The sequence below is a fragment of the Barbatula barbatula genome, assembly GCF_947034865.1.
Source record: "Barbatula barbatula genome assembly, chromosome: 20".
In the NCBI taxonomy this organism is placed as follows: domain Eukaryota; kingdom Metazoa; phylum Chordata; class Actinopteri; order Cypriniformes; family Nemacheilidae; genus Barbatula; species Barbatula barbatula.
The window spans coordinates 1,080,203-1,102,471 of record NC_136783.1 but is presented as its reverse complement, the minus strand read 5'-3'; the positions used below and the strand labels follow the sequence as shown (position 1 = coordinate 1,102,471).

The 22,269-nt window shown below is 39.4% G+C and overlaps 1 protein-coding gene across 1 annotated transcript; it reads left to right on the top strand.

Moving 5' to 3' along the window:
- The first annotated feature begins 7,302 nt into the window (after positions 1-7,302).
- On the top strand, positions 7,303-16,608 carry sarnp (SAP domain containing ribonucleoprotein). The gene is made up of 11 exons (XM_079482678.1): positions 7,303-7,359; positions 7,651-7,750; positions 11,405-11,445; positions 11,585-11,652; positions 12,204-12,255; positions 12,370-12,443; positions 13,986-14,017; positions 14,910-14,935; positions 15,009-15,077; positions 15,334-15,411; positions 16,440-16,608. Exons 1-11 carry the CDS (start codon positions 7,327-7,329, stop codon positions 16,479-16,481), a joined length of 615 nt encoding a protein of 204 aa, XP_079338804.1. The 5' UTR covers positions 7,303-7,326; the 3' UTR covers positions 16,482-16,608.
- The last annotated feature ends 5,661 nt before the right edge of the window (positions 16,609-22,269 follow it).

Genomic DNA, 22,269 nt, shown 5'->3' with positions numbered 1-22,269 from the left:
AGACATTAAAGGAATAGTTCACCCAAAAATTGTCCCCCATTGACTCATTCATTTTTATTCATATTTTATATGGAAAGTCAATTGTTTTGGTGAAATAATTCTTATCAACATAGCAATGATATTGAAATGAACCTTGGCTTTCTTTATTTGACTGCTCTTTCAAAATACTGTGTGTTCTCTATGGCGATTCGTCCCTGTTAAAATATGTCCTGTTTGGAATAATGGTAGAAAATCTACATTTAGACTTGATCTTCACAAACTGACGTTGTGCTGATTATGATGGAAAATGTGTTCTCTATAATGTGACTTCCCATCACTGGGAATGGACTAAACACAGATGTCAACATCTGTGTTTAGTCTATTAGTTGCCATGACAGCTAATAGGATTAAGGGCCATTCACATAATGACAACGATAACTATAAAAAGAATTCAGGAGAATAGCAGGGTTTACATCATAACTATAACGATAAAGAGACAGAAAACAATATTGTTGGGATCATTTCAGAACGTTTTTTTCCAGCTGATGAACGATAAAACATTATGTCAAACAGCCTCTGGCAGATCTCTTATGTTTGGCCATTTCTGTCATATTCAGGAGAAAAGACTTTTGGGAATAAAAAACGAAAGCATCAGCAGCAGGTCATCGACATTCATTTAAGTGAATGGGAACACTGCAGTGCACAAGCTTTGAATAAATATAAAATTATCGCTATGAAAGACGGACTAGGCTGCACTTAGTAACATTATGCCATTTCCCTGCTCATAACATTCCTCTGTTGTCTGATAACGGTCACAAAATAAGAAAGAATCTGACTTTAACAGTTTCAACAAATGAAATTTACCTAAATTTACCTAAATCACTGACGCACTTCCCACATCCTTATTCAAAAGTGTGTTAAACTGTTTAGAAGCAGATCTCCTAGCAGTGGTAAATGCTTCACTTCTCTCTGGAAGTTTCCCAAACTCCCTGAAAACTGCTGTTGTCAAACCCCTCCTGAAAAAGAGCAATCTGGATAAGACCATATTAAACAACTATAGACCGATCTCAAATCTTCCCTTCATAGGCAAAATCATTGAAAAAGTTGTCTTCAACCAGCTGAACAAATTCTTAAGCTCAAACGGATACTTTTCAATCTCGGTTCCGCCCGCATCACAGCACAGAGACAGTGGCTCATTAAGATAATAAACGATATTCGCTTAAATACTGATTCAGGCAAATTATCCGTGCTGGTCCTACTTGACCTCAGTGCTGCATTTGACACGGTCGATCACAACATACTTATAGACAGGCTGTAAAACTGGGTGGGGCTTTCTGGGATAGTCCTAAAATGGTTCAGGTCATACCTAGAAGCAAGAGGTTATTATGTGAGTATAGGTGACCATAAGTCTGAGTGGACATCCATGACATGCGGAGTCCCCCAAGGCTCAATTCGTGCGCCTCTCCTATTCAACCTGTACATGCTCCCAATGAACCAAATAACGAGAAATAACCAAATTGCTTACCACAGCTATGCAGACGACACACAGATATACTTAGCCCTATCGCCTAATAATTGCAGCCCCATTGACTCCCTGCTCAAATGCATTGATGAAATAAATAGTTGGATGAGCCAAAACTTTCTTCAGTTAAACAAAGACAAAACTGAAGTCATTGCGTTTGGAAATAAAGATGAAGTTCTTAAGGTGAACGCGTACCTTCACTCTAAAGGTCAAACAACAAAAAATCTATTCAGGAATCTCGGTGTGTCTCTAGAGTCAGACCTTAGCTTCAGTAGTCATGTCAAAGCAATAACTAAATCAGCATTCTATCATCTGAAAAATATTGCAAGAATTAGATGCTTTGTTTCCAGTCAAGACTTAGAGAAACTAGTGCATGCTTTCATCACCAGCAGGGTGGATTATTGTAATGGACTCCTTACTGGCCTCCCCAAAAAGACCATAAGACAGATGCAGCTCATACAGAACGCTGCAGCAAGGATTCTGAGCAGAACCAGAAAATATGATCATATCACACCAGTCCTCAGGTCCTTACACTGGCTACCAGTTACATATAGGATAGATTTTTAAGTTTTATTACTGGTATATAAATCGTTCAATGGCCTAGGACCTCAATACATTGCAGATATGCTCATTGAATACAGACCCAAAAGAACACTCAGGTCATTAGGATCACATCAGCTAGAAATACCAAGGGTTCTCTCTAAGCAAGGAGAGTCTGCATTTATCTATTATGCGAGCCGCAGCTGGAACCAGCTTCCAGAAGAGATCAGATGTGCTCCCACAGTAGTCACATTCAAATCCAGACTCAAAACACATCTGTTTAACTTTGCATTAAATAATGTGCACTTTGCCTCTGACCGTCCAACTGTTTGTGCTGTGCTTTATTTTATATATTTTATATTCTAAACTGTATTTTATTTTACTTTTTATTCTTAACTGGTTAAAATGTTTTTCTTATTTGTTCACTGTTCTGTCAAATGGATATTTAAATTTCTTCTATGTAAAGCACTTTGAATTACCATTGTGTATGAGATGTGCTATATAAATAAACATCCCTTGCCTTGCCTAAATCACATCTAATAAGCTCTCCCTGTTTTCCATAAACATTTACTCAGTAACAATTAATCAAAGTCACCGAGTGCAGCTGTGACATGTCAGAGGAGACTTGGCCCTCCCGGCTGAGTCTGGTTTCTCCCGAGGTTCTTATCTGCATTTATTTATCATCAGAGTTTGGGTTCCTCGCCACAGGGCCGTGTTGGTCTGCTAATATTTTTTATTATTTATTAGAATGATCTTGCTTCTTCTATTAACCCCATGTGCCATGTTTATACCTCTTCTGTGTTTTTCTGTTTTTCTTATTTTCTCCTGTAAGGCTGCTCATTGAACAATGCACATTGTGAAAAGCTCTATATAAATAACATTTTATTGAATTGAATTTCTGTTGCTAAAAATGTCTAAACATGTTTACATCTTGCTAATTTACTTAAGTATTTACGAGCACATTTTGGAGCAAGAGAAAAACACACTGGTTGTTAATCTAATAATCTAACAATTACTTTTTTGTGACCTTGTGTTATTTTTAGGGAAGAAACAATGACACAAGGACGTTATATAGCTTGCATTTAAATTACTGTGTAAAGTTGAATAAACACTAGATTACATTATTACATCATGAGGTTAAAGCTGGTGTCTCTTGAGAAGGCAGCTTGTTTTTAAGAGAATTTCGGATGGGTTGACCCATTATGCATTAAGCTAAACTGAAGTTTTAAACAAATTTCCCTAGAGTCTTTACTAAGCTGTCCATTTACTCAACACAGAGATGAGAGGCTGCCAGTTTTAGAATTTTTCCTTATCTGTAGGAGCCATTTATTTGCCTTAATTAAAGCCTAATTGTGTCAGTCTTTGTTCTTTTTGAGATGTGCGTCCTCTGCAGGTCAGGTGATGCTTTAAGGTCTGGGTGTGGCTAATTGTAGGCGGGGCGAAGCTTCCTGAAACACTGAAACAATTGGATCAAATGTGCCATATCGTGTTGAGGCTTCTAAACATTCTGACACCTGTCTCCACTGTGATACCTATTGGTCATGTGCATGTGTTGCTCTAAAACACCTATTTAACAATGATTTAGACAATCACTGACGGATTACAATCCTTATGGTCGTGGTAAGGCTTGATTGTGTGTATGATGTAGTGCAGGGCTATTCAAATACATTTGCAGGGGGGTCAAACTAGGAAATTCCAAACTTTGTGAGGGCCGGACGGACAAATTTATATCAGCTAAAGGAATTTAAAATATACTATATACTAAGGTACATAATATATGAAATAAAATAAGGTACATTATTCTTTTTGTTTCCTTTATTATTTCAACACATTCAACTTGTATTGATTAGGTCTACAACAAAGTGCAAAACTGCAAATACTGAGATATATACAGAGCTTTTCCCCCTAAAACAGTAAAAGTAACAGGTGGACCTGTTGCCTCCCCGGACTCCACCCATTACCCGCTCTGGTATTCCCTGACCGAGGGTCCCCTCGGCACGGATGCCCTAGCACACAGCTGGCCGCGGGACAAGCGGAAGTACACCTTCCCCCCCAGTGAGCCTCCTTGCACAGGTCCTGGAAGGGAAGAGGGGCATCAGGTTCTGATCAGTGGCGCCAGACTGGCCCAACCAGACCTGGCTCTCGGATCTGGTAGATCTGACGACGGCCTCCCCCTGGCCCATTCCCCTGACGAAGGACCTTCTGTTGCAGGGGAAGGGCACGTTGTGGTACCCCAACGCAGGCCTCTGGAACCTCCATGCCTGGCCCCTGGACGAGGGCTTGCCGTTAGCGGTCCGGGAGACTGTCTTACAGGCTAGAGTCCCGCCTCTAGGCGGGTATACGCTTATGAGTGGCGCCATTTTGTCCTGGTGTTCTCCCCGGGAGGAGAACCCGCGGAGTTGCCTGATCGGATCAGTGCTGACCCGCAGGTAAGTATCCCTGTCAGCACAACCTGGTCACCAGGTTCCTCAGGAGCGCGAGAACGGTTTATCCACCTCGTACCCTCTTGGGACCCTAATGTGGTCCTACAGGGCCTTGGTACGGCCCTGGTGAGCCCCTAAGAGTGCCTTTCTTCCTCAGCTGCGCCTCGGTCTGGACCGCACACGGAGCCTCAGAAGCTCTGAGCAGCTCTTGGTCTGTTCTGGGAGACAGCACCCAGGGGGTTCTGTCTCCAAACAGAATTGGCGCACTGGGTACCAATCCCAGGATCACCGTGCCCGCTCGCAGTAAAGGGAAACATGATAATAAGATAATCTTTTTATGTCACAACAGGAGCGAAATCTGAACGGCTCCATTTCTCACATGCTTGCAGGGAAAGCTTCACCAAAACAAACTTACTGGGCTCTTATTTTTCACGTTTTCTGGTTAGCTAGATGCACCGGGGACCCGATAATAGCACGTAAACACAGGGTTTTCATCTGATTGTGGTGGAAATTTTCATGACGTGGGTTTCTTCACGCTAATCTCTGTTAAAATCTATTCAAGACTGTCTATCTTGTTGTTCTTAAATTCCTTAGAAATGTTCTGCTATGTGGCAGACCACTCAGCTCCTTTGCCCTTGAGCAAAGACCAAGAGGTTCTGGTGAAGATAAGAGATGGCGACACATTTTTGTTACCAAAGATACGTTCTTGCTCAAGGGAGGGGAGGAGAAGGGGTGTCATGTTTGGATCATATAAAAGCCCTGTAAGTGCGAAGGACCTTCTCTCTGCACATTTCTTTTGATGCAGACTGAATGTCAATAAAATTACTTTGCAAAGTAACTCATACTCTCTGTGTGTTGCATTTGTCTGAAGTATTTAAAACTCAACTTGATTAAGGAATAAGAAAATTCCATGACATGATGACTCCTTTAATAAACAGAGTAAAATTACATTTGTTAAAGAAAAACTGCTATTTTGTTGCTGCCTGGGATCTCTTGAAGTGTTTTTGTTCAAATGTATACTTCTTTAATGATAGTATCTGTCTTTAATCATTTGCGATATACTGTATGAAATGCTTTAAATACTGTTATATAAAGTTAAGCGTCTGTAGAAAATCATTTAAATATTTAACATTTTAAATATTACACAATATATGACATGTTTGTGTACCGTTTTAACATGATTTGATATGTTGCTGTTGATATGTTGCTTTTATCTAGTAAATAAACATTCCAACTCTCACAGACAATTTAAAAACAAATATAAACATAAGAACAATATACAAAATAATTACCAAATGCCAGTTTAAAGAGGAAGTTTTAAAAACAGATATGGATGAGGCAAATCTGAAACCAGTGGGTAGTTCATGCCATAACTGGGAGCAGCTCGTGAGAAGGCAGGTCACCCCTAGTTTTTGATTTTGGAACACGTAACAATCTCTGATTGCAACATGGCAATATTCTGTCAGTAGAAACGTAAAAGGAGCCAAGCCATTTAGCGACTTATGCGGAATTCACGCAACATGATTTTGGTCCCGATTTTCAGTCGCCAACCGGTTTAGAAATCAGAGAGAAATCAATGCTCGTTCACGCGAGTGATCACTGCCGCATTTTGTAGGCCTACCATCTAACCCGGATAAATCTGACTGGCTAACCCTGTAATACAGTGAATTACAATAATCTAACCTTGATGTTAAAAATGCATGAATTATTCTTTCAAAGTTATTTAAAGATAAAATTGGTTTTACTTTCGCTAATAGACGAATCAGAAAAACACGCCGGGTCATGCCCCCCTTGAGCGCCAGGACAAGTTCCCCTGAGTGGTGAAACACCCAGCAAAATCAAGTCAAGTCAAGTCAGCTTTATTTATATAGCGCTTTTTACAATTTTCATTGTTACAAAGCAGCTGTACAAGAAAACATTGACTATAAGTAAAACATAAAAGGTTATGGAAGTCAAAACACAGGTCAAATATCAGAAACACTATAAATTCCTATATGCAGTGTTAATTAAATAAGACTATCAAATTCTAGCAGCCCCCCCGGCCAGGCAAACAGTGCAAAACAGTATGCAAACGGTGGCGAGGAACCCAAAACTCCATTGGAGGAGAAAAAAAAAACCTCAGAGGGAAACCAGGCCTAACCAGGGGATTCCAGTTCCCCTCTGGCAAAAACTGCTGCCTCCGCACAAGCTCGACAGTGCTGCACAACAAGGCAAAATAAAAAACAAAGTTAGATTTAAAATTATCATTAATAATCTAATAGCGACTGAAGAACAAAGAAACCGGCACTAAAACATGCATTTATTTGCTGAAATAACAAGCAGCTGCACTCGACGGTGATCCTTACGGCTTCCCCGTGACTTACATAGGAATCAGGTGTTCCTGGACACTGAAATGTGGCGCACAATTGTGTTTTCTTATTGTAAACAGTCATTTTGCTGAAGTTTGCCCCTCAAGGTGAAGCGCTCACGTGGTAAAGTGATGACACGTGCATACCCTCTATTGCACTGTGCTCACCCAATTTTGTTATTAAATATGAGACATATATAAGAAATAAATCTTTATTTAGTTGTAAATCAACACATAATTGTTAACTGCCCAGGACTGGTAGACCACAAACGGTGGATATATGATTCATATTAAGCATACTGCAATAATGTAAAGTTGCAATACCTTCTTAAGGTGATGGCCCTTGTTCTTATGGCATTGAATAAAGTTGTGAAATAATAATGCGTCGCAACATGAAATAGAATTAGTTTACAGTTTCTGCTCCTGACCGATCGGTGTCGCTGCAGCGTAATTGACGCGCGGAGACTCTTAAACCGGAAGGAAGCGCATTAAACACACACACGTCTCAAAAGAAAATGGCTGAATTCGTCGAGCTGCAGAAACTGAAGGTAATAATCTGAGTAAAATTAAGTGTTTTTGTTTGCCGCTGTTTGAAACAGTGGTTTGTCTTTAGCTGCGTGAAGGGAAATGATGATGATGTCATATTACTAGATTTAACTTGTCACGTGTGAAACTTTTGTGAGCAGTTCCTTTCGGCAACATGTTTCGGTATTAAATCCAGCTGCTGTGTTTTATAAAACCGCGTGGACGGACGGTTTGCTTCGGTACTACGTCCTGATATATTGCGAGCACTGCTGAACAGTTCTCGTGGTTTATGACGGTTGTGTAATGTCGTTCAGTTGGCGGAGCTGAAGCAGGAGTGTGTAGCCCGGGGACTGGAAGTCAAAGGAAATAAAGCGGATCTAATAGCGCGGCTGCAGGCTTACCTGGATGAGCAAGGTATGTACTAGTGCTTTGTGTTTGTTTACTACAGGCAGTGGCCTTTTATTGTTTAATAGAATCTCGAGTCCCATTCGATCTTAATGCTTTGCTTGTTATCATCGACTTTCATTGCATGGGGACGTAAACAAAGCTGTTAAACGTTTATAGAGCTTCTTGTACAATGATCTCCTCACTACAGCCTTATTGTTTCGAGTCTTTCGAAACCTTAACGCTAAGCTAGTCTCGCGTGGTCCTTCATAATAAAGGTCTGGAACTCTCTCCGCTTTCTTTGGCCAAGGCCCGCCCAAGAGGCCACAGACTGACAGGTAAAGCAACCAATCACGTTTCGTTTAATGCCGCCAAATAAGGGCTGGTAAGAAAAATGTATGAATCGTTTTTATAAATGCGGTCGAGTCAATATCGATTCTCTAAAGCTCATGTAAGTCATCACCAAGGATTTGGCGAGAGCCGTACAATGACGAGAACAAATACAAATCACTGTGGCCGTTTCTCAAGAACGCAAAAAACTGACGTGTGTTCTTGAGAGGAAGCCTATGTAGAATGACCTTGGATGGATGCGTCCTTCGCTGTGTCTGAATATGGCCCCTTTTCTCCTATGTAGTGCACTAGATCACTAGATGCACTAGCACGCGAAATGTCCGTCTGTCCCACACAACACAGAGCTTGTGCGCACACAACACCAGAGCGTCCAAGCACATAACATGAAAGCTCGCGCTTAATAGAGTGATGATGGCGGAGAGAATCAAACGGTCTAAAGTCTGGTTACATTTCACTCGAGTGGATGCAGACGATGCTCGTTGCAACAAGTGCAACAAGATTTTTGCCTGTAAGAGCGGAAACACAAATAATCTGGCAAAACATCTTTCTAATGTGCATTATGTGCAGACAGAAAAATGCTAAGTTTTCGACTGCCTAGCTAATATAAATCAGCAGTAGCCTAAATAAATCTTAAACATTAAAAATGCTTTCACAGTACTGCATTTAAAATGGATGAATAATAATAAAATATGCTTAAGAAATTATAACGCAGATCTTACCTAAAAATGAATTTGTAGTGATGAAATAAGATATGTTAGGTCAGTAAAGAATGTTTGAAATATTGAGAACAACTCCAGCTTTAGTTTTATCGTTCATAAAAAAACACAACAAAAAGTACCGATAAGAGTACAGTTAAAGTACCGGATCGATAAAAGTATTAATACGGTTAAAACCTTAAGATACCCATCCCTAGCTATATGTTGTGATTTTGGCTTTATTACTTGTTTGTCTCATGCAGCGAAGCCTTTACTGCTGTTGCTCATTAATTTGTTGCTGTATGATGAAAGCTGCTCTGATTTTTATTTGTAGATTGCTTATAGTGCAGACAATTTAGTGTAAATTCAGAAATATGTGAGAATACAATGTTCTATAGAGTCACAACTAAAGTACACGTGGCACACCACACCAAACTCACTGGTAGAGGGCAAGAGAGCTCGCACAACACCCAGCACATGGAGAAAGGGTGTGTGGGAAACAACGTTTCATTAAGTCATGATAAACCCGATCAGCCGGCTTTTCTGTCAATAACGTCAGTGACTGTTGACGTTTATGTGGAAAGGCAAGAACATTGCCACATTTCTGTAGGAGAGTGGCCCTTGGCGTCGAGGGCTGAGCTACACTCAACATGAGAGATTGAGGCGCTGAGCTACACAACTGCATCGTGTTTGAACTGTTTTCAATAGTAAAAGAAAGATGTAAAGGGGAATCGTGAACCCTCTATTTGTGGCAGCCGGTGTTGATAGTGTGGCAGTCCGCCAGGAATAAATCAGCGTATGGGAAACACTGAATCACCAGAGGACACAACTGCTGTATTTTCCCAAATTTATTCGAGCGCATCAAATATTATGAATGTGTAATAATGTAGACAAGTTTTAAGTTTAAAGGTTTTTTTAAACCATTGTCTTCAGGGATGCATCGACAGGAAAATTTTGGCCGAAAACTGATCATTTTTACGTTGGAAGCCGATATATTGGCTGATATACACGAGCAACTGATTCAATATATGACTATACTGAAACAAAAGGCAAAAAGTGGACAACTATTTGTAAAACAAACTGTTATCAAAAAGAACAGTGTCTTCAGATAGTTTACAAAATAGTGCAAAACACAAGATGATATATTAAAAATCAAACCAATAAAATAAATTTGACGATGTAGTGAGGTAGGCGGGAGGAGAGCCGGGATGCGAGACCGGTGTGAGTGATGACGAGCGTCTGCTGTTCACGCACCGGTCTCGCATCACAGAGGATATTTTTGTTATGGTTTGTGTGTGTGTTGCCGGCAGTCACCCGTTTTTTACGTTGCTTTTATTAAATAAAAGTCCTTTTATGTTCACCGGGTTCCGTCTCCTTCCTTTTATGGATTGTATTACAAACGTCAATTCGTTCCATCGTTTACTTTGCTTATCACAAGAGACGCAATTAGCAAATGCGCTGGCAATTCTCATCTGGGTGGGAATTGTATTAGTTGTTGCATTACGTAGCTTCAAACCTTCTTCGTACTCTGGTTTGTGTTTTAGATGGTGGAACAAAGTGGACGGGTTTCCACTCTTTGTAACCACAATTCTTCTGCAAACCTTGCATATTACAGTAGTTTGCTCCGCATCTGATTTTCTATAATCAGACCAGTTCCAAATTGTAGAGGTAGCTCTTCGCTTAACAAGCTCCTCCTCAACCTCACGTCCGCCCTCCACTATGCTTGTTTTCACTCCGCACTTGAACAGTGAGTCAGTCGCGCACAAAACTACATCATCAACTAGACTTATCGTTATTATCGCGATGAGAATTTTTCTACGGTATATCGCAAACGATAATATATCGCCCATCCCTAGCAGAAATGGCAGTTCATGTCACAGAAAGCATTCTACTAGGCCAGGTTTCACAGACACAGCTAGCTCAGGCCAGGACTATGCCTAGTTGAAATAAGATTTTTGTCGCTTTTATAAAAGTGCCTCCCAAGAATATAACTTGACCAGAAGTGATGCACACCAGTAATGTATTCAATCAAGACAGGTCACATGTTCATTTTAGTCTGGGACTAGCTTTAAGTGTCCTGTGTAACCGGTCCCTAAAACATCTTCCTCCACTATTTCCCCATCTCTACTGCAGTGTCGGTGTCCTAAAGTCCCAGAATGCATTGCTTTGCTGACATCACTTTCCCATTCTCTATTCTCCTATTTTAGCAATTCTTATTCTTCATGAAAGCAATCATTCCTCTTACACTGCTGCCTGTAAACTGCTTCCCCATCGGATGATCATTTCAGGAACAAAGTTCAGGAAACAAACAAGTAAAAAGAGCTGCCGGCTTTCCCCTTGGCCATTTTCCTGGTTGCATTAGGAGCTTTCACACCGCAGGAACCAGACAGAATTTTAGTCTAGGAATGCCTTTTTGGATAAATGAATTGGCTCCAAAGCAGGGTTTAACCCAGAAATAAAGGGACCACCACCAGCTATTACTTGTTCTGAACTTGGTTCCTGAAATGACCCACTTATGTGCTCTGGTGTGATACTATATCCTAATTTTGAAGTGTCTATTTCACAGACTAGATTTTTTTTCTTCGTTTTTGCATTATAACATGTTTGTTTAGAACATAACCGGTTTTTCACATTTTAGAAGAAGTAAATGAAGAGGAAGTTCTCGGAGAGTTTGGAGAGGTGAGTTATCTTGAATGTTCTCTTCTAAAATTCTAAGGTTGGTTCATTTGAATTCCTATTGAAAAGTAAAACAGTTTCTTGTTAAAGATTTGATAACACAGACAATGTTTTGTTCATATTTCTTATGTTAATATTTAAGGAGTCCTTCGCTAAAGAAGAGGAAGCAGCAGCAGAAGATGAAAAGGAAGAGTTTACTGAACCTGACAAGTAAGTTCAGTTTAGCAGTGCTGATCACAGAATGGGGAACCGTTGCAAACCATTCATTAAATCAAATACTTCATACATCAGGATTATTAGTGGCATAAACATTGTGCACTGATCATTCATACATGTCTTTGTACACGTATAGTTCTCTTTAACCCACTACACTTGTCGCACTATATCCATAAACGCCGCCCAACAGGAAGTGAGATTTTGCAAAAAGGGCATGAATTGTTAAATACTCCTTCTAGGGAATTCATGCAATAGCCACCAAGAGTATATGTTTCGAGAGTATGGAGAGGGAGAAATCATGCTGCAACAAATCATGTGGTTCCGTTTGCATTTTCCGCACTGCAGAAATCATTTGGCTGACCCCAGAGACGCATCCCTAGTTGGAGAACCCCTGGCATCGATGATAAAACACAAGTTTTTTAAAGCGCAAATATGAAACAGACTATTTTAAAATATGGAGTGACAAATTCTGAGGCTATTCCTTCTGTAAGAGGATGCAACAGGTCCGGCGGTTTCTTATGCATTTGTGTTTATTGTGATTTCAGGGAAACTGAGAAGAAAATGGTGAAGATAAGCCCTCCGGCTCCAGTAAAAGAGGTGATGTTGTATTTACATTGTTTTAATCCACCAAGCATGAAAACCTATTTAGTGCATGGCAAAAATAACATCAAGGGTTGAATACTTTTATAACATTTTGGATGTTTACCACAGATGCTTCAGAAGAGAGCCGAGCGCTTCAGTCTTGAGCCCAGTTCAGACAGCAAGAGGGCTGCCCGTGCTGCAAGGTTTGCCATTTTTTCAGGTTTTTTTACATTTACATTTATTCATTTGGCAGACGCTTTTATCCAAAGCGACTTACAAGTAGTTTTTTACATTGTCACATTACTGCAGAGCAATCAGGGGTAAGGTGTCTTGCTCAAGGGCACTTCAGTCATGACCTGCTGACACTGAGATTCAAACCTTCTGATCACAAGCCCAACTCTCTAACCAGCAGGCCACAACTGACCCCATCTAGTTTAGGCTTGCCACATATTAGGAGATTTTCCGGTGTTAACAGATTTTAAATCCATGGGACATTAGGACCTTTTAACCGATCTTTAACATTCTTATCATCTGCACGCATGCATCAGATGGTTTGACCAGATCCTGAGACCATTGCCATGTAGAACGGTTTTCGAGTGATGATTTTAGTGTGATCAAACATGACTTGAAAAGAAATGTGAAGGACGTTTGACATTATATAGGCACAGTATTAAACACTGTAGGATGTTTTATAAACAATTGTTTTGTTGTCTTAAACCCTATTGGGGCGGTGGTTGTTACTCATAATGATGCGCTTTGTTTCTCTCGGTTCACAGATGTACCGCAGGTGCGTGATGTGATGTTTATGCTGCTATTTGCACATATATATATATATATCTTAACCAAAACATTGATGGTATTTTTATTGCTTCCGAGTCCCTGAACCTATTGAAATGCAGCACTTCGTTGCTTTTAAGAGGTCAAAACAGATTCACATAATGTATTTTGAATTTATCATCCATTATAAACTCCGAGATTCAGATGGCAATGTTATTACCACACAATCTTAGTTTTTGTCAAAACACTAGGTAGTTCAGCTGGGGATTTTAATGTGGGTGGTAGGAGAAAAACACAAGACACTTTACATTCAGACGGCAAAAAAAATCACCAATTTTCTCGCTGCGAATGGTGAAGATATCTTGCGTCCCTATGAGAAACAATAACTGTCCGAATAGGTCTTTAGTTGTACAAATTGATGTTTCTCCACTTTCATGTTATTGTGTGTGGCTGCCATGACTTTGGGCTGAGAGAGGAAAACCAGAGAAACCAATGTTATGTTGATTAAGGATTCCAAATTGTCCCCACCAATTTGTGGGTGGATAGATTTGTGTAAAGATTTACTTCTCACCATGAATATATGCTGGAATGAGATAAACAATAAAACGACACACAAATGAATTGTGCCTGCAATGCTTTAGCTGTAAAGGCACATCTGGGTTGACCGTTGCTTGCTCTAATTGGCTGTTGTGGCTGTCCTGTCAGAGGCAGCTCGATCGAGAGTCGTACATGTGAAACTGATTCAGAATCAGGGAGGCTCTGACGCTACAGGAAGCAGTAAAACGATCATAATGACAGCACATGTGGGGATTTCTCAGCCAAAATGTCAGTTGCGACCAGCCTCGACTCTGGCCACGCCCCTTCCGATCGATGGGTTGCAAATTGGCCTTAAAATCTTTGGATGTTTGGACACGGTCGTGTCTTAATTGTTGTATTTCATGCTTTTTTTTTCTATTGTATGTTGTTAGGTTTGGTTTGCCAGTCCCTGAATCTTCCAAAGGTGAGTTGGCATGTAATCAGTTTATCCACGTTTTTACTGGTTGATGATGTTAGCCAGAGATGAAATATGGATCCTGTGGTCACACATGATGAAATCACCATGGCTTAGGGCTGGGCAGTACAGCTGAAACATGGATCATCAATAATAATAATAGTGTTTCATATAGCCTTTATTAAGATCAGTTGAAAGTGAGGTTTCAATTTGACCAGGGTGTTTTTCCAATGTGAACTGTATCACTGAAGTGTTTTGGATCTAAATAGACTTATTATAACAGAGACAGCAATAGGTTTATTAGGTCACTTTAAAAGCTAATGCTATGGCTGATCCACTTGTAACCTCACTTGTAACATTAGCAACTTTGTTTGTGAACTGTTTTTAGCATAGTCTTGTGTGCAGTTTACAGCTAAATGGACTCGAAAGAGTACTTGTATGTCAGATGAAGCGACAAAGAGTGAAATAGCTTGAAAGTTTCAACGGCACAACACAAAAGAAACAGAGTAGCCTAACTTGGCTAAACCTGTCTTTCCAGTATTTTGAAGTTAGACTGACATCTAGTGGTTGAGCTTGTACCGTATGGTTTCTTCAAATGTGACCAAACTACAGGAAATATTTAAGTGGTTATATAATGAGACACTAGCCAAACACAGACCGCAAGTTAACTGCAGTTGTAAAATGAACACTGTATCGTGATTAATGATCTCTCTGTAAAAATAATGTAATATCCAAACTAGCAGCCATTTGTTTGCAGATTGCAAACAGAAGAACTTATTTTCTTAGTGTGAGAATTTTTATTTACAAATAAAGACCGTTTATGTGTATGATTGTTTTATCGCCCAGCCGTACTATGACTTGAAGTCTGATTATGGCACTGATTGTTTGTTTGTGTTTTTAGGAACTTCAGCCATTCCAAAAGTGAATGTAAGTATATTGGTTGCCAGTTTTGCTTTTCGTCTTTGGAGTTAAATTGCTGTTTACCATGATACTCTGCCAGGTGGATGTTGAGGCCTTAAAGAAGAGAGCAGAACGTTTTGGCATGAATGTCTCGTCTGTTTCTAAAAAGGTACAATTGCTTTGTCACATTCTTCACCTGCTGTTTTACTTTTATTGCTGGTTAAATTTATTGTATGGTGACCAATTTTGATCTGCGTCTTTTGATGTATTAAACATGTTGCCATAGCGAGGTCATAAATTCTGCATAAAAGGAAAGTAATTTCTGCATTTGATCTGTTTGTTTGTCATGGGAGTCTGTAGGTCACTGTCATGCACACATCCCTTCTAGTATGTGCTTTTTATTTGCATTCTTTGTGATTTCACAGTTTGAGGATGATGAAAAGCTGAAGAAAAGGAAGGAAAGGTTTGGCATTATGACGGCGGCTGCTGGAGCAGATGTAGAGGTACCAAAAGAATAAACATTTTCTGTTTGAACACTAGTGCTGCACGCTTAATCCGATCAGGCCATGTGATTAATATAATCGCAACATTTTGCCGTCATGTGTAGAAACAAGTGCATTCGTGGATGTGACAAGACATCCATTCAAAGAGATATATGCCCATTTTCTATTCGAGTACAAAATGCGGTGAGAATGATTGCATCACGATTAACAGACCTGCCAACCTGTACGCATGTTGCGTAGCGAGGAAACATTTTGAAAAAGTACGCCGATATGATTTGTCACCGTAAACTATGCAAAACCAATTGTAGCACTGGGTTCATTCCTCAAATTGAAGCGGGGATGATTATCAAATGGGTCTATAACTAAGAGACTGCAAATGAACAGCAACACAAAATCTGAGAGCCCCGTTCACTCCCTTTCACTTCTGACTGAGTTCTTAAGCAAGGACAGCACAGTTATGTTATAATTGGCAACAAATACATGTACCCTTATACCCCTAAAATGACCCATTGTTTAAGTTCGCATTACCAATTAGGACAGGTGATGTTAATCCACAATGTCACTTTAAATCAAAATCTACAAATGTAGTTCCGCTCTGAAATGTTGATTTTTGATATCATTATGATGGCTTGAGCAGCAGTCACTTGAGTGAAATATGTGAAATGTCTGCATGCTTAAAAATAAATTATGTGGAGAAAATACTATCCATATAAAATTATACAACATGCAATAAAGTTTGAACGAATAATGATGAAAAACAGCCAGTCATTTCCATTGTTGATAAAATTGCCTAGGATTTGTAGAGAAGTCCTATTGGCAACGGCTGTATGCTGAAGGTGTTAAAATTAAACTGTTTAAATTCCATGTTTTTTGTCACATGTATTAGAGACTACCCCAAACACAAACTACAGTGTCATCATACAGTTAAATGAAGTGGGCAGTTGACACAACATACACTAATGAATATGAAATTGCTGCTGATGTGTTTCACTCATCCTGTCTGCCTTTCTCCATTACTTCTGTTTCAGGCGAAGAAGAGAAAACGTGCAGAGCGATTTGGAAACGTATGAAAATGGAGTTGATCCTTTTTGTACTTTTTTTATTTTGATTAATTTTTAATGAAAGTATTTTTGAGGTTCTTGCTGTATGCTGTAATTCTGAAGTTTTCCATGTTTCATTAAATACACTGTTTCTTTATTTTGTCAGATCTCTCATTCCTCTGATGTGTCACTGATGAATTGATTCATGTTTGGACATCTTAGGGTGGTTCTTTTTTTACTTACCTGGCCTTGTTTTCCAGATTTTGATCGTTACGGACTTTCTATAATGGTTAATACCATTTTATTGCCAGTTAAAGGCAAATAATTGCCTATACACACACAATATATTTAATATATGATGTTAATGATAAATAATATAGATGACTATTTATAACAAATTTTAAAAAACTGCGCAAATATGATTTTGTTTATAGCTGGGCATCAGATGGATTTACATAAACCGGTAAAACAACTATGTTAATTGACAAACAAATATCCACAGTCAAAGGATAAGAAACAAAAACTTCCATGATGTATGTGTGTGTAATGTTATAATGCTCCTGTATTTGATTTACAAAATATCATCTTTGATTAAATTACGGTTGAAAATAATAGTAAACATTAGCGTGTGGCAGTAAAATGTCTGGTATATCCAATAGATCCTACGCTTTTGACCTGATTCTGTTCATATTAGATCTCTCAGTGGCAGGAAACATTTACGTAGCTTTTCCAACCCAAATATCACCTACAAACCACAGACAGAATCAAATTTGCGGATTGTGATCGAGTTTAATCGACTATTCAATAATGCTCAATAATAACTACTGGCGATTTGAGAAAATTGTCAATTCTGTGAATTGTTTATTTCCCTTTATTTAAATAGAAAATGTGTTCAAAGGCTGACATCTTTCTGATGTTTAGACATTTTACAGGTTTAGTCAAATATAAACAGATGGTTCAATATATTCATAAATGCATTCTCAGCATTTTTATATCACGTCCATCATGCTGGAATTACCCAAATATTAAAGTCATCGTACACTGTGCTAATGAAATGTCAGAACATGTTGATAAGGGCTCAAGGAGACAGTTTGAACCAAGTCAAAACCTCTGTAGTCACTAACATTTTGCTTTCGAAATCAAAATAAATTGATTAAATAATAAAAGATAGTAATATGTAGTTTGGGTTAAATGTATATAGAGACACTTGAGCAATAACAGTTAAGTCTTTCAGCAAAAAAGAAAGCCAACAAGTATTAGTCGCTTTGGATAAAAGCGTTTGCCAAATGCATACATTTCAAATGTAAAGTAAATTTTATTTATATAGCATTTTTTCAATTTTCATTGTTACAAAGCAGCTGTACAAGAAAACATATTGACTATAAGCAAAACAAATATTGTTATGCAAGTCAAAACACAGGTCAAATATCAGACAGACTAAATTCCTATATGCAGTGTTCATCAAATAAAACTATAAAATTCTAGCAGCCCCCCGGCCAGGCAAACAGTGCAAAACAGTATGCAAACGGTGGCGAGGAACCCAAAACTCCATTGGAGGAGAAAAAAACCTCAGAGGGAAACCAGTATTCTTGGTTGTTACATATGGAGTCACAAACGTCATTTGTCCAGCTCTATCATCACAGCATTTGTCAGGTCTGGTCATCTGCCCGCTCCGGTAACCTTGGACTGCATCCTGCCCGCTCTGGTAACCTTGGAACAATGAGACAAGACTGGCTGAGAGTAGAGTACTGTTCTGCACTCTTTGATGCAACAAATGCATCAGTTGTTATTGGAAGTGTCCCTGGTTCCGGTTGATCTAACTAGTGCAGCCTAGATCTTTGAAATATATATATTATGATAATGTAGTGTATGCAAGATTAAAAAGATGCGTCTTTAGTCTAGATTTAATCTGACAGAGTGTGTCTGCCTCCCGGACAGTGCAGGGAAGACTGTTCCAAAGTTTAGGCGCTAGATAGGAAAAGGATCTGCCGCCTGCACTTGATTTTGAAATTCTAGGTATTACCAACTGACCGGACACCTGAGAGCGTAGTGCACGTGATGGACTATAAAACGTTAGAAGTTCTCTCAAGTAGTGAGGAGCTAAACCATGCAAGGCTTTATAGGTAATAAGCAAGATTTTAAAGTTAATGTGATGCTTTATAGGTAACCAGTGCAAGGTTGACAGAACCGGGCTAATATGCTCATACTTTTTTGTACGTGTAAGAACTCGAGCTGCCGCATTTTGGACCAGTTGGAGTTTTTGTAATAGGCCTGCAGGGCAACCACCTAATAGTGCATTACAGTAATCTAGTCTTGATGTCATAAAGGCATGTATAAGCTTCTCTGCATCTGATGGTGACAGCATATGACGTAGTTTAGATATATTTTTAAGATGGAAAAACGCAATCTTACAGGTGTTGGCGACCTGGTTCTCAAATGACAGAGTACTATCGAATATAAAGCCAAGATTCTTAGCTGAAGATGAGGGTTTTATGGAACATTCATCAATAGTTAAGCAGTATTCTTGTTTGTTACCTATGCCGGTTTTCGGTCCGATAAGTAACACTTCAGTTTTGTCCGAGTTCAGTAATAAAAAATTGCTACTCATCCACTTTTTATATCGACTATGCATTCCACTATTAGATGGAATTGCTGTGTTTCATGAGGCTTCGAGGAAATATAAAGTTGTGTATCAGGATAACATTGAAAGCTAACTCTGTGTCGCTTTATTATATCTCCTAGAGGTAGCATGTATAATGCAAAGAGGCCTGAAAAAAACTCTGCCTTGCTCCACTATCTTTATTATAGGGAGCATGATTCACCACGCTCTCCTTCTGGACCTCACACCTGAGGTAAACTGGACCAGAACAGGTCTGGGTGTGGCCAGGTCGGGTTTAGGTGGCGGGCAATCCCAAAGCCTGAGCACGGCGGGGAAGAAACATCAAGCACGGCTAAATCTACTGACAATGGTATAAACAGCGTTGCCATATAGACCAGAAGGCATCAAGGGAGAACGCCCGGTCCTTCATGCCCGTGAGCTTGAGCCAGAGATGCCATTGATTGGGATACATCTGTAGCCTGGCGAAGTTCTGGGAACGCCTCTTCGTCAACAGATCCTCCTGTGCTCAGGTCATTGAGCAGCAATAGGCTGACCCCACTAGAACACACTAAATACACAACATGTGATAATACTGTCTAACTAAACATTAACATAATACAGATAATCAACTGTTACGACTCGGATTGCAAAATATTAGATCTCTCTCTAATAAAGCACTTTTTGTTAATGATATGATAACAGATCATAAAATAGACATGCTCTGTCTCACAGAAACATGGCTAAAGCCAGATGATTATATTGCTTTAAATGAGTCTGTCCCCCAAGATTATTATTATAAACACGAGCCTCGCCTAAAAGGCAGAGGAGGAGGTGTTACTGCACTTTACCGTAACTCTTTTAGCATTTCCCAGAAGTCTAATCCTAAATACAATTCTTTTGAAGTCATGGTACTTGATGCATCAATACCTAATACTAAGGACAAAACATCTTTAAAATTTATTCTGGCTATTGTATATAGGCCTCCAGGGCACCACACAGATTTTATTAAAGAATTTGGTGGGTTCTTATCAGAACTAGTACTGGCTGCAGACAGAGTCCTTGTTTTTGGTGACTTTAACATTCATGTAGATAATGATACAGATGCTTTAGGAATGGCTTTTAAAGACACTCTAAACTGTCTCAAATCTCTAACATGAGTAATTACGTTGAAGATCTTGACTTTACCATTGGAAATATTAATGCCACTTTCTCGGAAACACTAGACATAGTTGCTCCTCTGCGCTTAAAGAAGATTAAAAATGACAGACCGACACCGTGGAATAATGAACTCACTCAGGCTCTAAAGAAAGCGGCACGAAAAATGGAGCGCAACTTTAAGAAAACTAAATTAGAGGTATTTCGTACTGCCTGGAAGGATAGTATTAGAAAATACAGGAAAGCCCTTAAAACGTCTAGATCCACCTACCTAGATCCGTGAACAAACGACTAACTACAGCGCCTCTAAGGAGAAATTGCAATTATTTTCTACTATAGATCACAATGAACTCTCTAAAATCATTAGATCATCTAAATCAACTTCATGCATGCTAGACCCTATACCTACAAATCTACTGAAAGACATGCTCCCAGAAATTATATATCCTCTTCTTAGCATTATTAACTCATCTCTGACATTAGGACATGTGCCTAAATCATATAAGGTGGCTGTTATAAGGCCCCTTGTCAAAAAACCCCATCTGGACCCTGGAGAACTAGTTAACAACAGACCTATTTCGAATCTGCCTTTCTTTTCTAAAGTTCTGGAAAAAGTAGTCTCAATTCAAATATGCTCCTTCCTCCAAAGGAATGAGATGAATGAAGATTTCCAGTCTGGATTTAGAGCACATCACAGTACAGAGACTGCTCTGATCAGAGTTACAAATGATCTGCTTATGGCGTCCGACCGAGGTTGTATCTCCTTATTGGTGCTGCTAGATCTTAGTGCTGCATTCGACACCATTGACCACAGCATGCTCCTACATAGACTCGAAAATGATGTCGGTATTATGGAAATAGCTTTGAAATGGCTTAGATCTTATTTATGCAACCGTTTTCAATATGTAGCAATAAACAATGAGGTATCACACAAATCGTAAGTCCAGTACGGTGTACCACAGGGCTCAGTCTTAGGGCCTATGCTCTTCGCATTATACATGCTACCTCTAGGAGATATAATAAAGCGACACGGAGTAAGCTTTCACTGTTATGCTGATGATACGCAACTTTATATTTCCTCATGAAACACAGCAATTCCATCGAATAGTGGAATGCATAGTCGATATAAAAAAGTGGATGAGTAGCAATTTTTTATTACTGAACTCAGACAAAACTGAAGTGTTACTTATCGGACCGAAAACCGCCCTACGTAACAACCAAGAATACTGCTTAACTATTGATGGATGTTCCATAAAACCCTCATCTTTAGCTAAGAATCTTGGCTTTATATTCGATAGTACTCTGTCATTTGAGAACCAGGTCGCCAACACCTGTAAAATTGCGTTTTTCCATCTTAAAAATATATCTAAACTACGTCATATGCTGTCATCATCAGATGCAGAGAAGCTTATACATGCCTTTATGACATCAAGACTAGATTACTGTAATGCACTATTAGGTGGTTGCCCTGCAGACCTATTAGAAAAACTCCAACTGGTCCAAAATGCGGCAGCTCGAGTTCTTACACAGACAAATAAGTATGAGCATATTAGCCCGGTTCTGTCAACCTTGCACTGGTTACCTATAAAGCATCACATTAAGTTTAAAATCTTGCTTATTACCTATAAAGCCCTGCATGGTTTAGCTCCTCACTACTTAAGTGAACTTATCACGTATTACAGTCCATCACGTGCACTTCGCTCTCAGGTGTCAGGTCAGTTGGTAATACCTAGAATTTCAAAATCAAGTGCAGGCGGCAGATCCTTTTCCTATCTAGCACCTAAACTTTGGAACAGTCTTCCCTGCACTGTCCGGGAGGCAGACCCACTCTGTCAGTTTAAATGTAGACTAAAGACGCATCTTTTTAATCTTGCATACACTACACTATCATAATATATATATTTCAAAGATCTAGGCTGCACTAGTTAGATCAACCGGAACCAGGGACACTTCCAATAACAACTGATGCATTTGTTGCATTTTTTTTATTTTGCCTTGTTGTGCAGCACTGTCGAGCTTGTGCAGAGGCAGCAGCTTTTGCCAGAGGGGAACTGGAATCCCCTG

What these genes read in the sequence shown, in the direction of transcription:
- sarnp (XM_079482678.1), top strand. Translation starts at nt 7,327, where the DNA reads ATGGCTGAATTCGTCGAGCTGCAGAAACTGAAG. An exon ending in GAGTTTACTGAACCTGACAA is followed by an intron (nt 11,653 to 12,203) that starts GTAAGTTCAGTT and finishes TTGTGATTTCAG; the next exon opens with GGAAACTGAGAAGAAAATGG. An exon ending in CTCCGGCTCCAGTAAAAGAG is followed by an intron (nt 12,256 to 12,369) that starts GTGATGTTGTAT and finishes TGTTTACCACAG; the next exon opens with ATGCTTCAGAAGAGAGCCGA.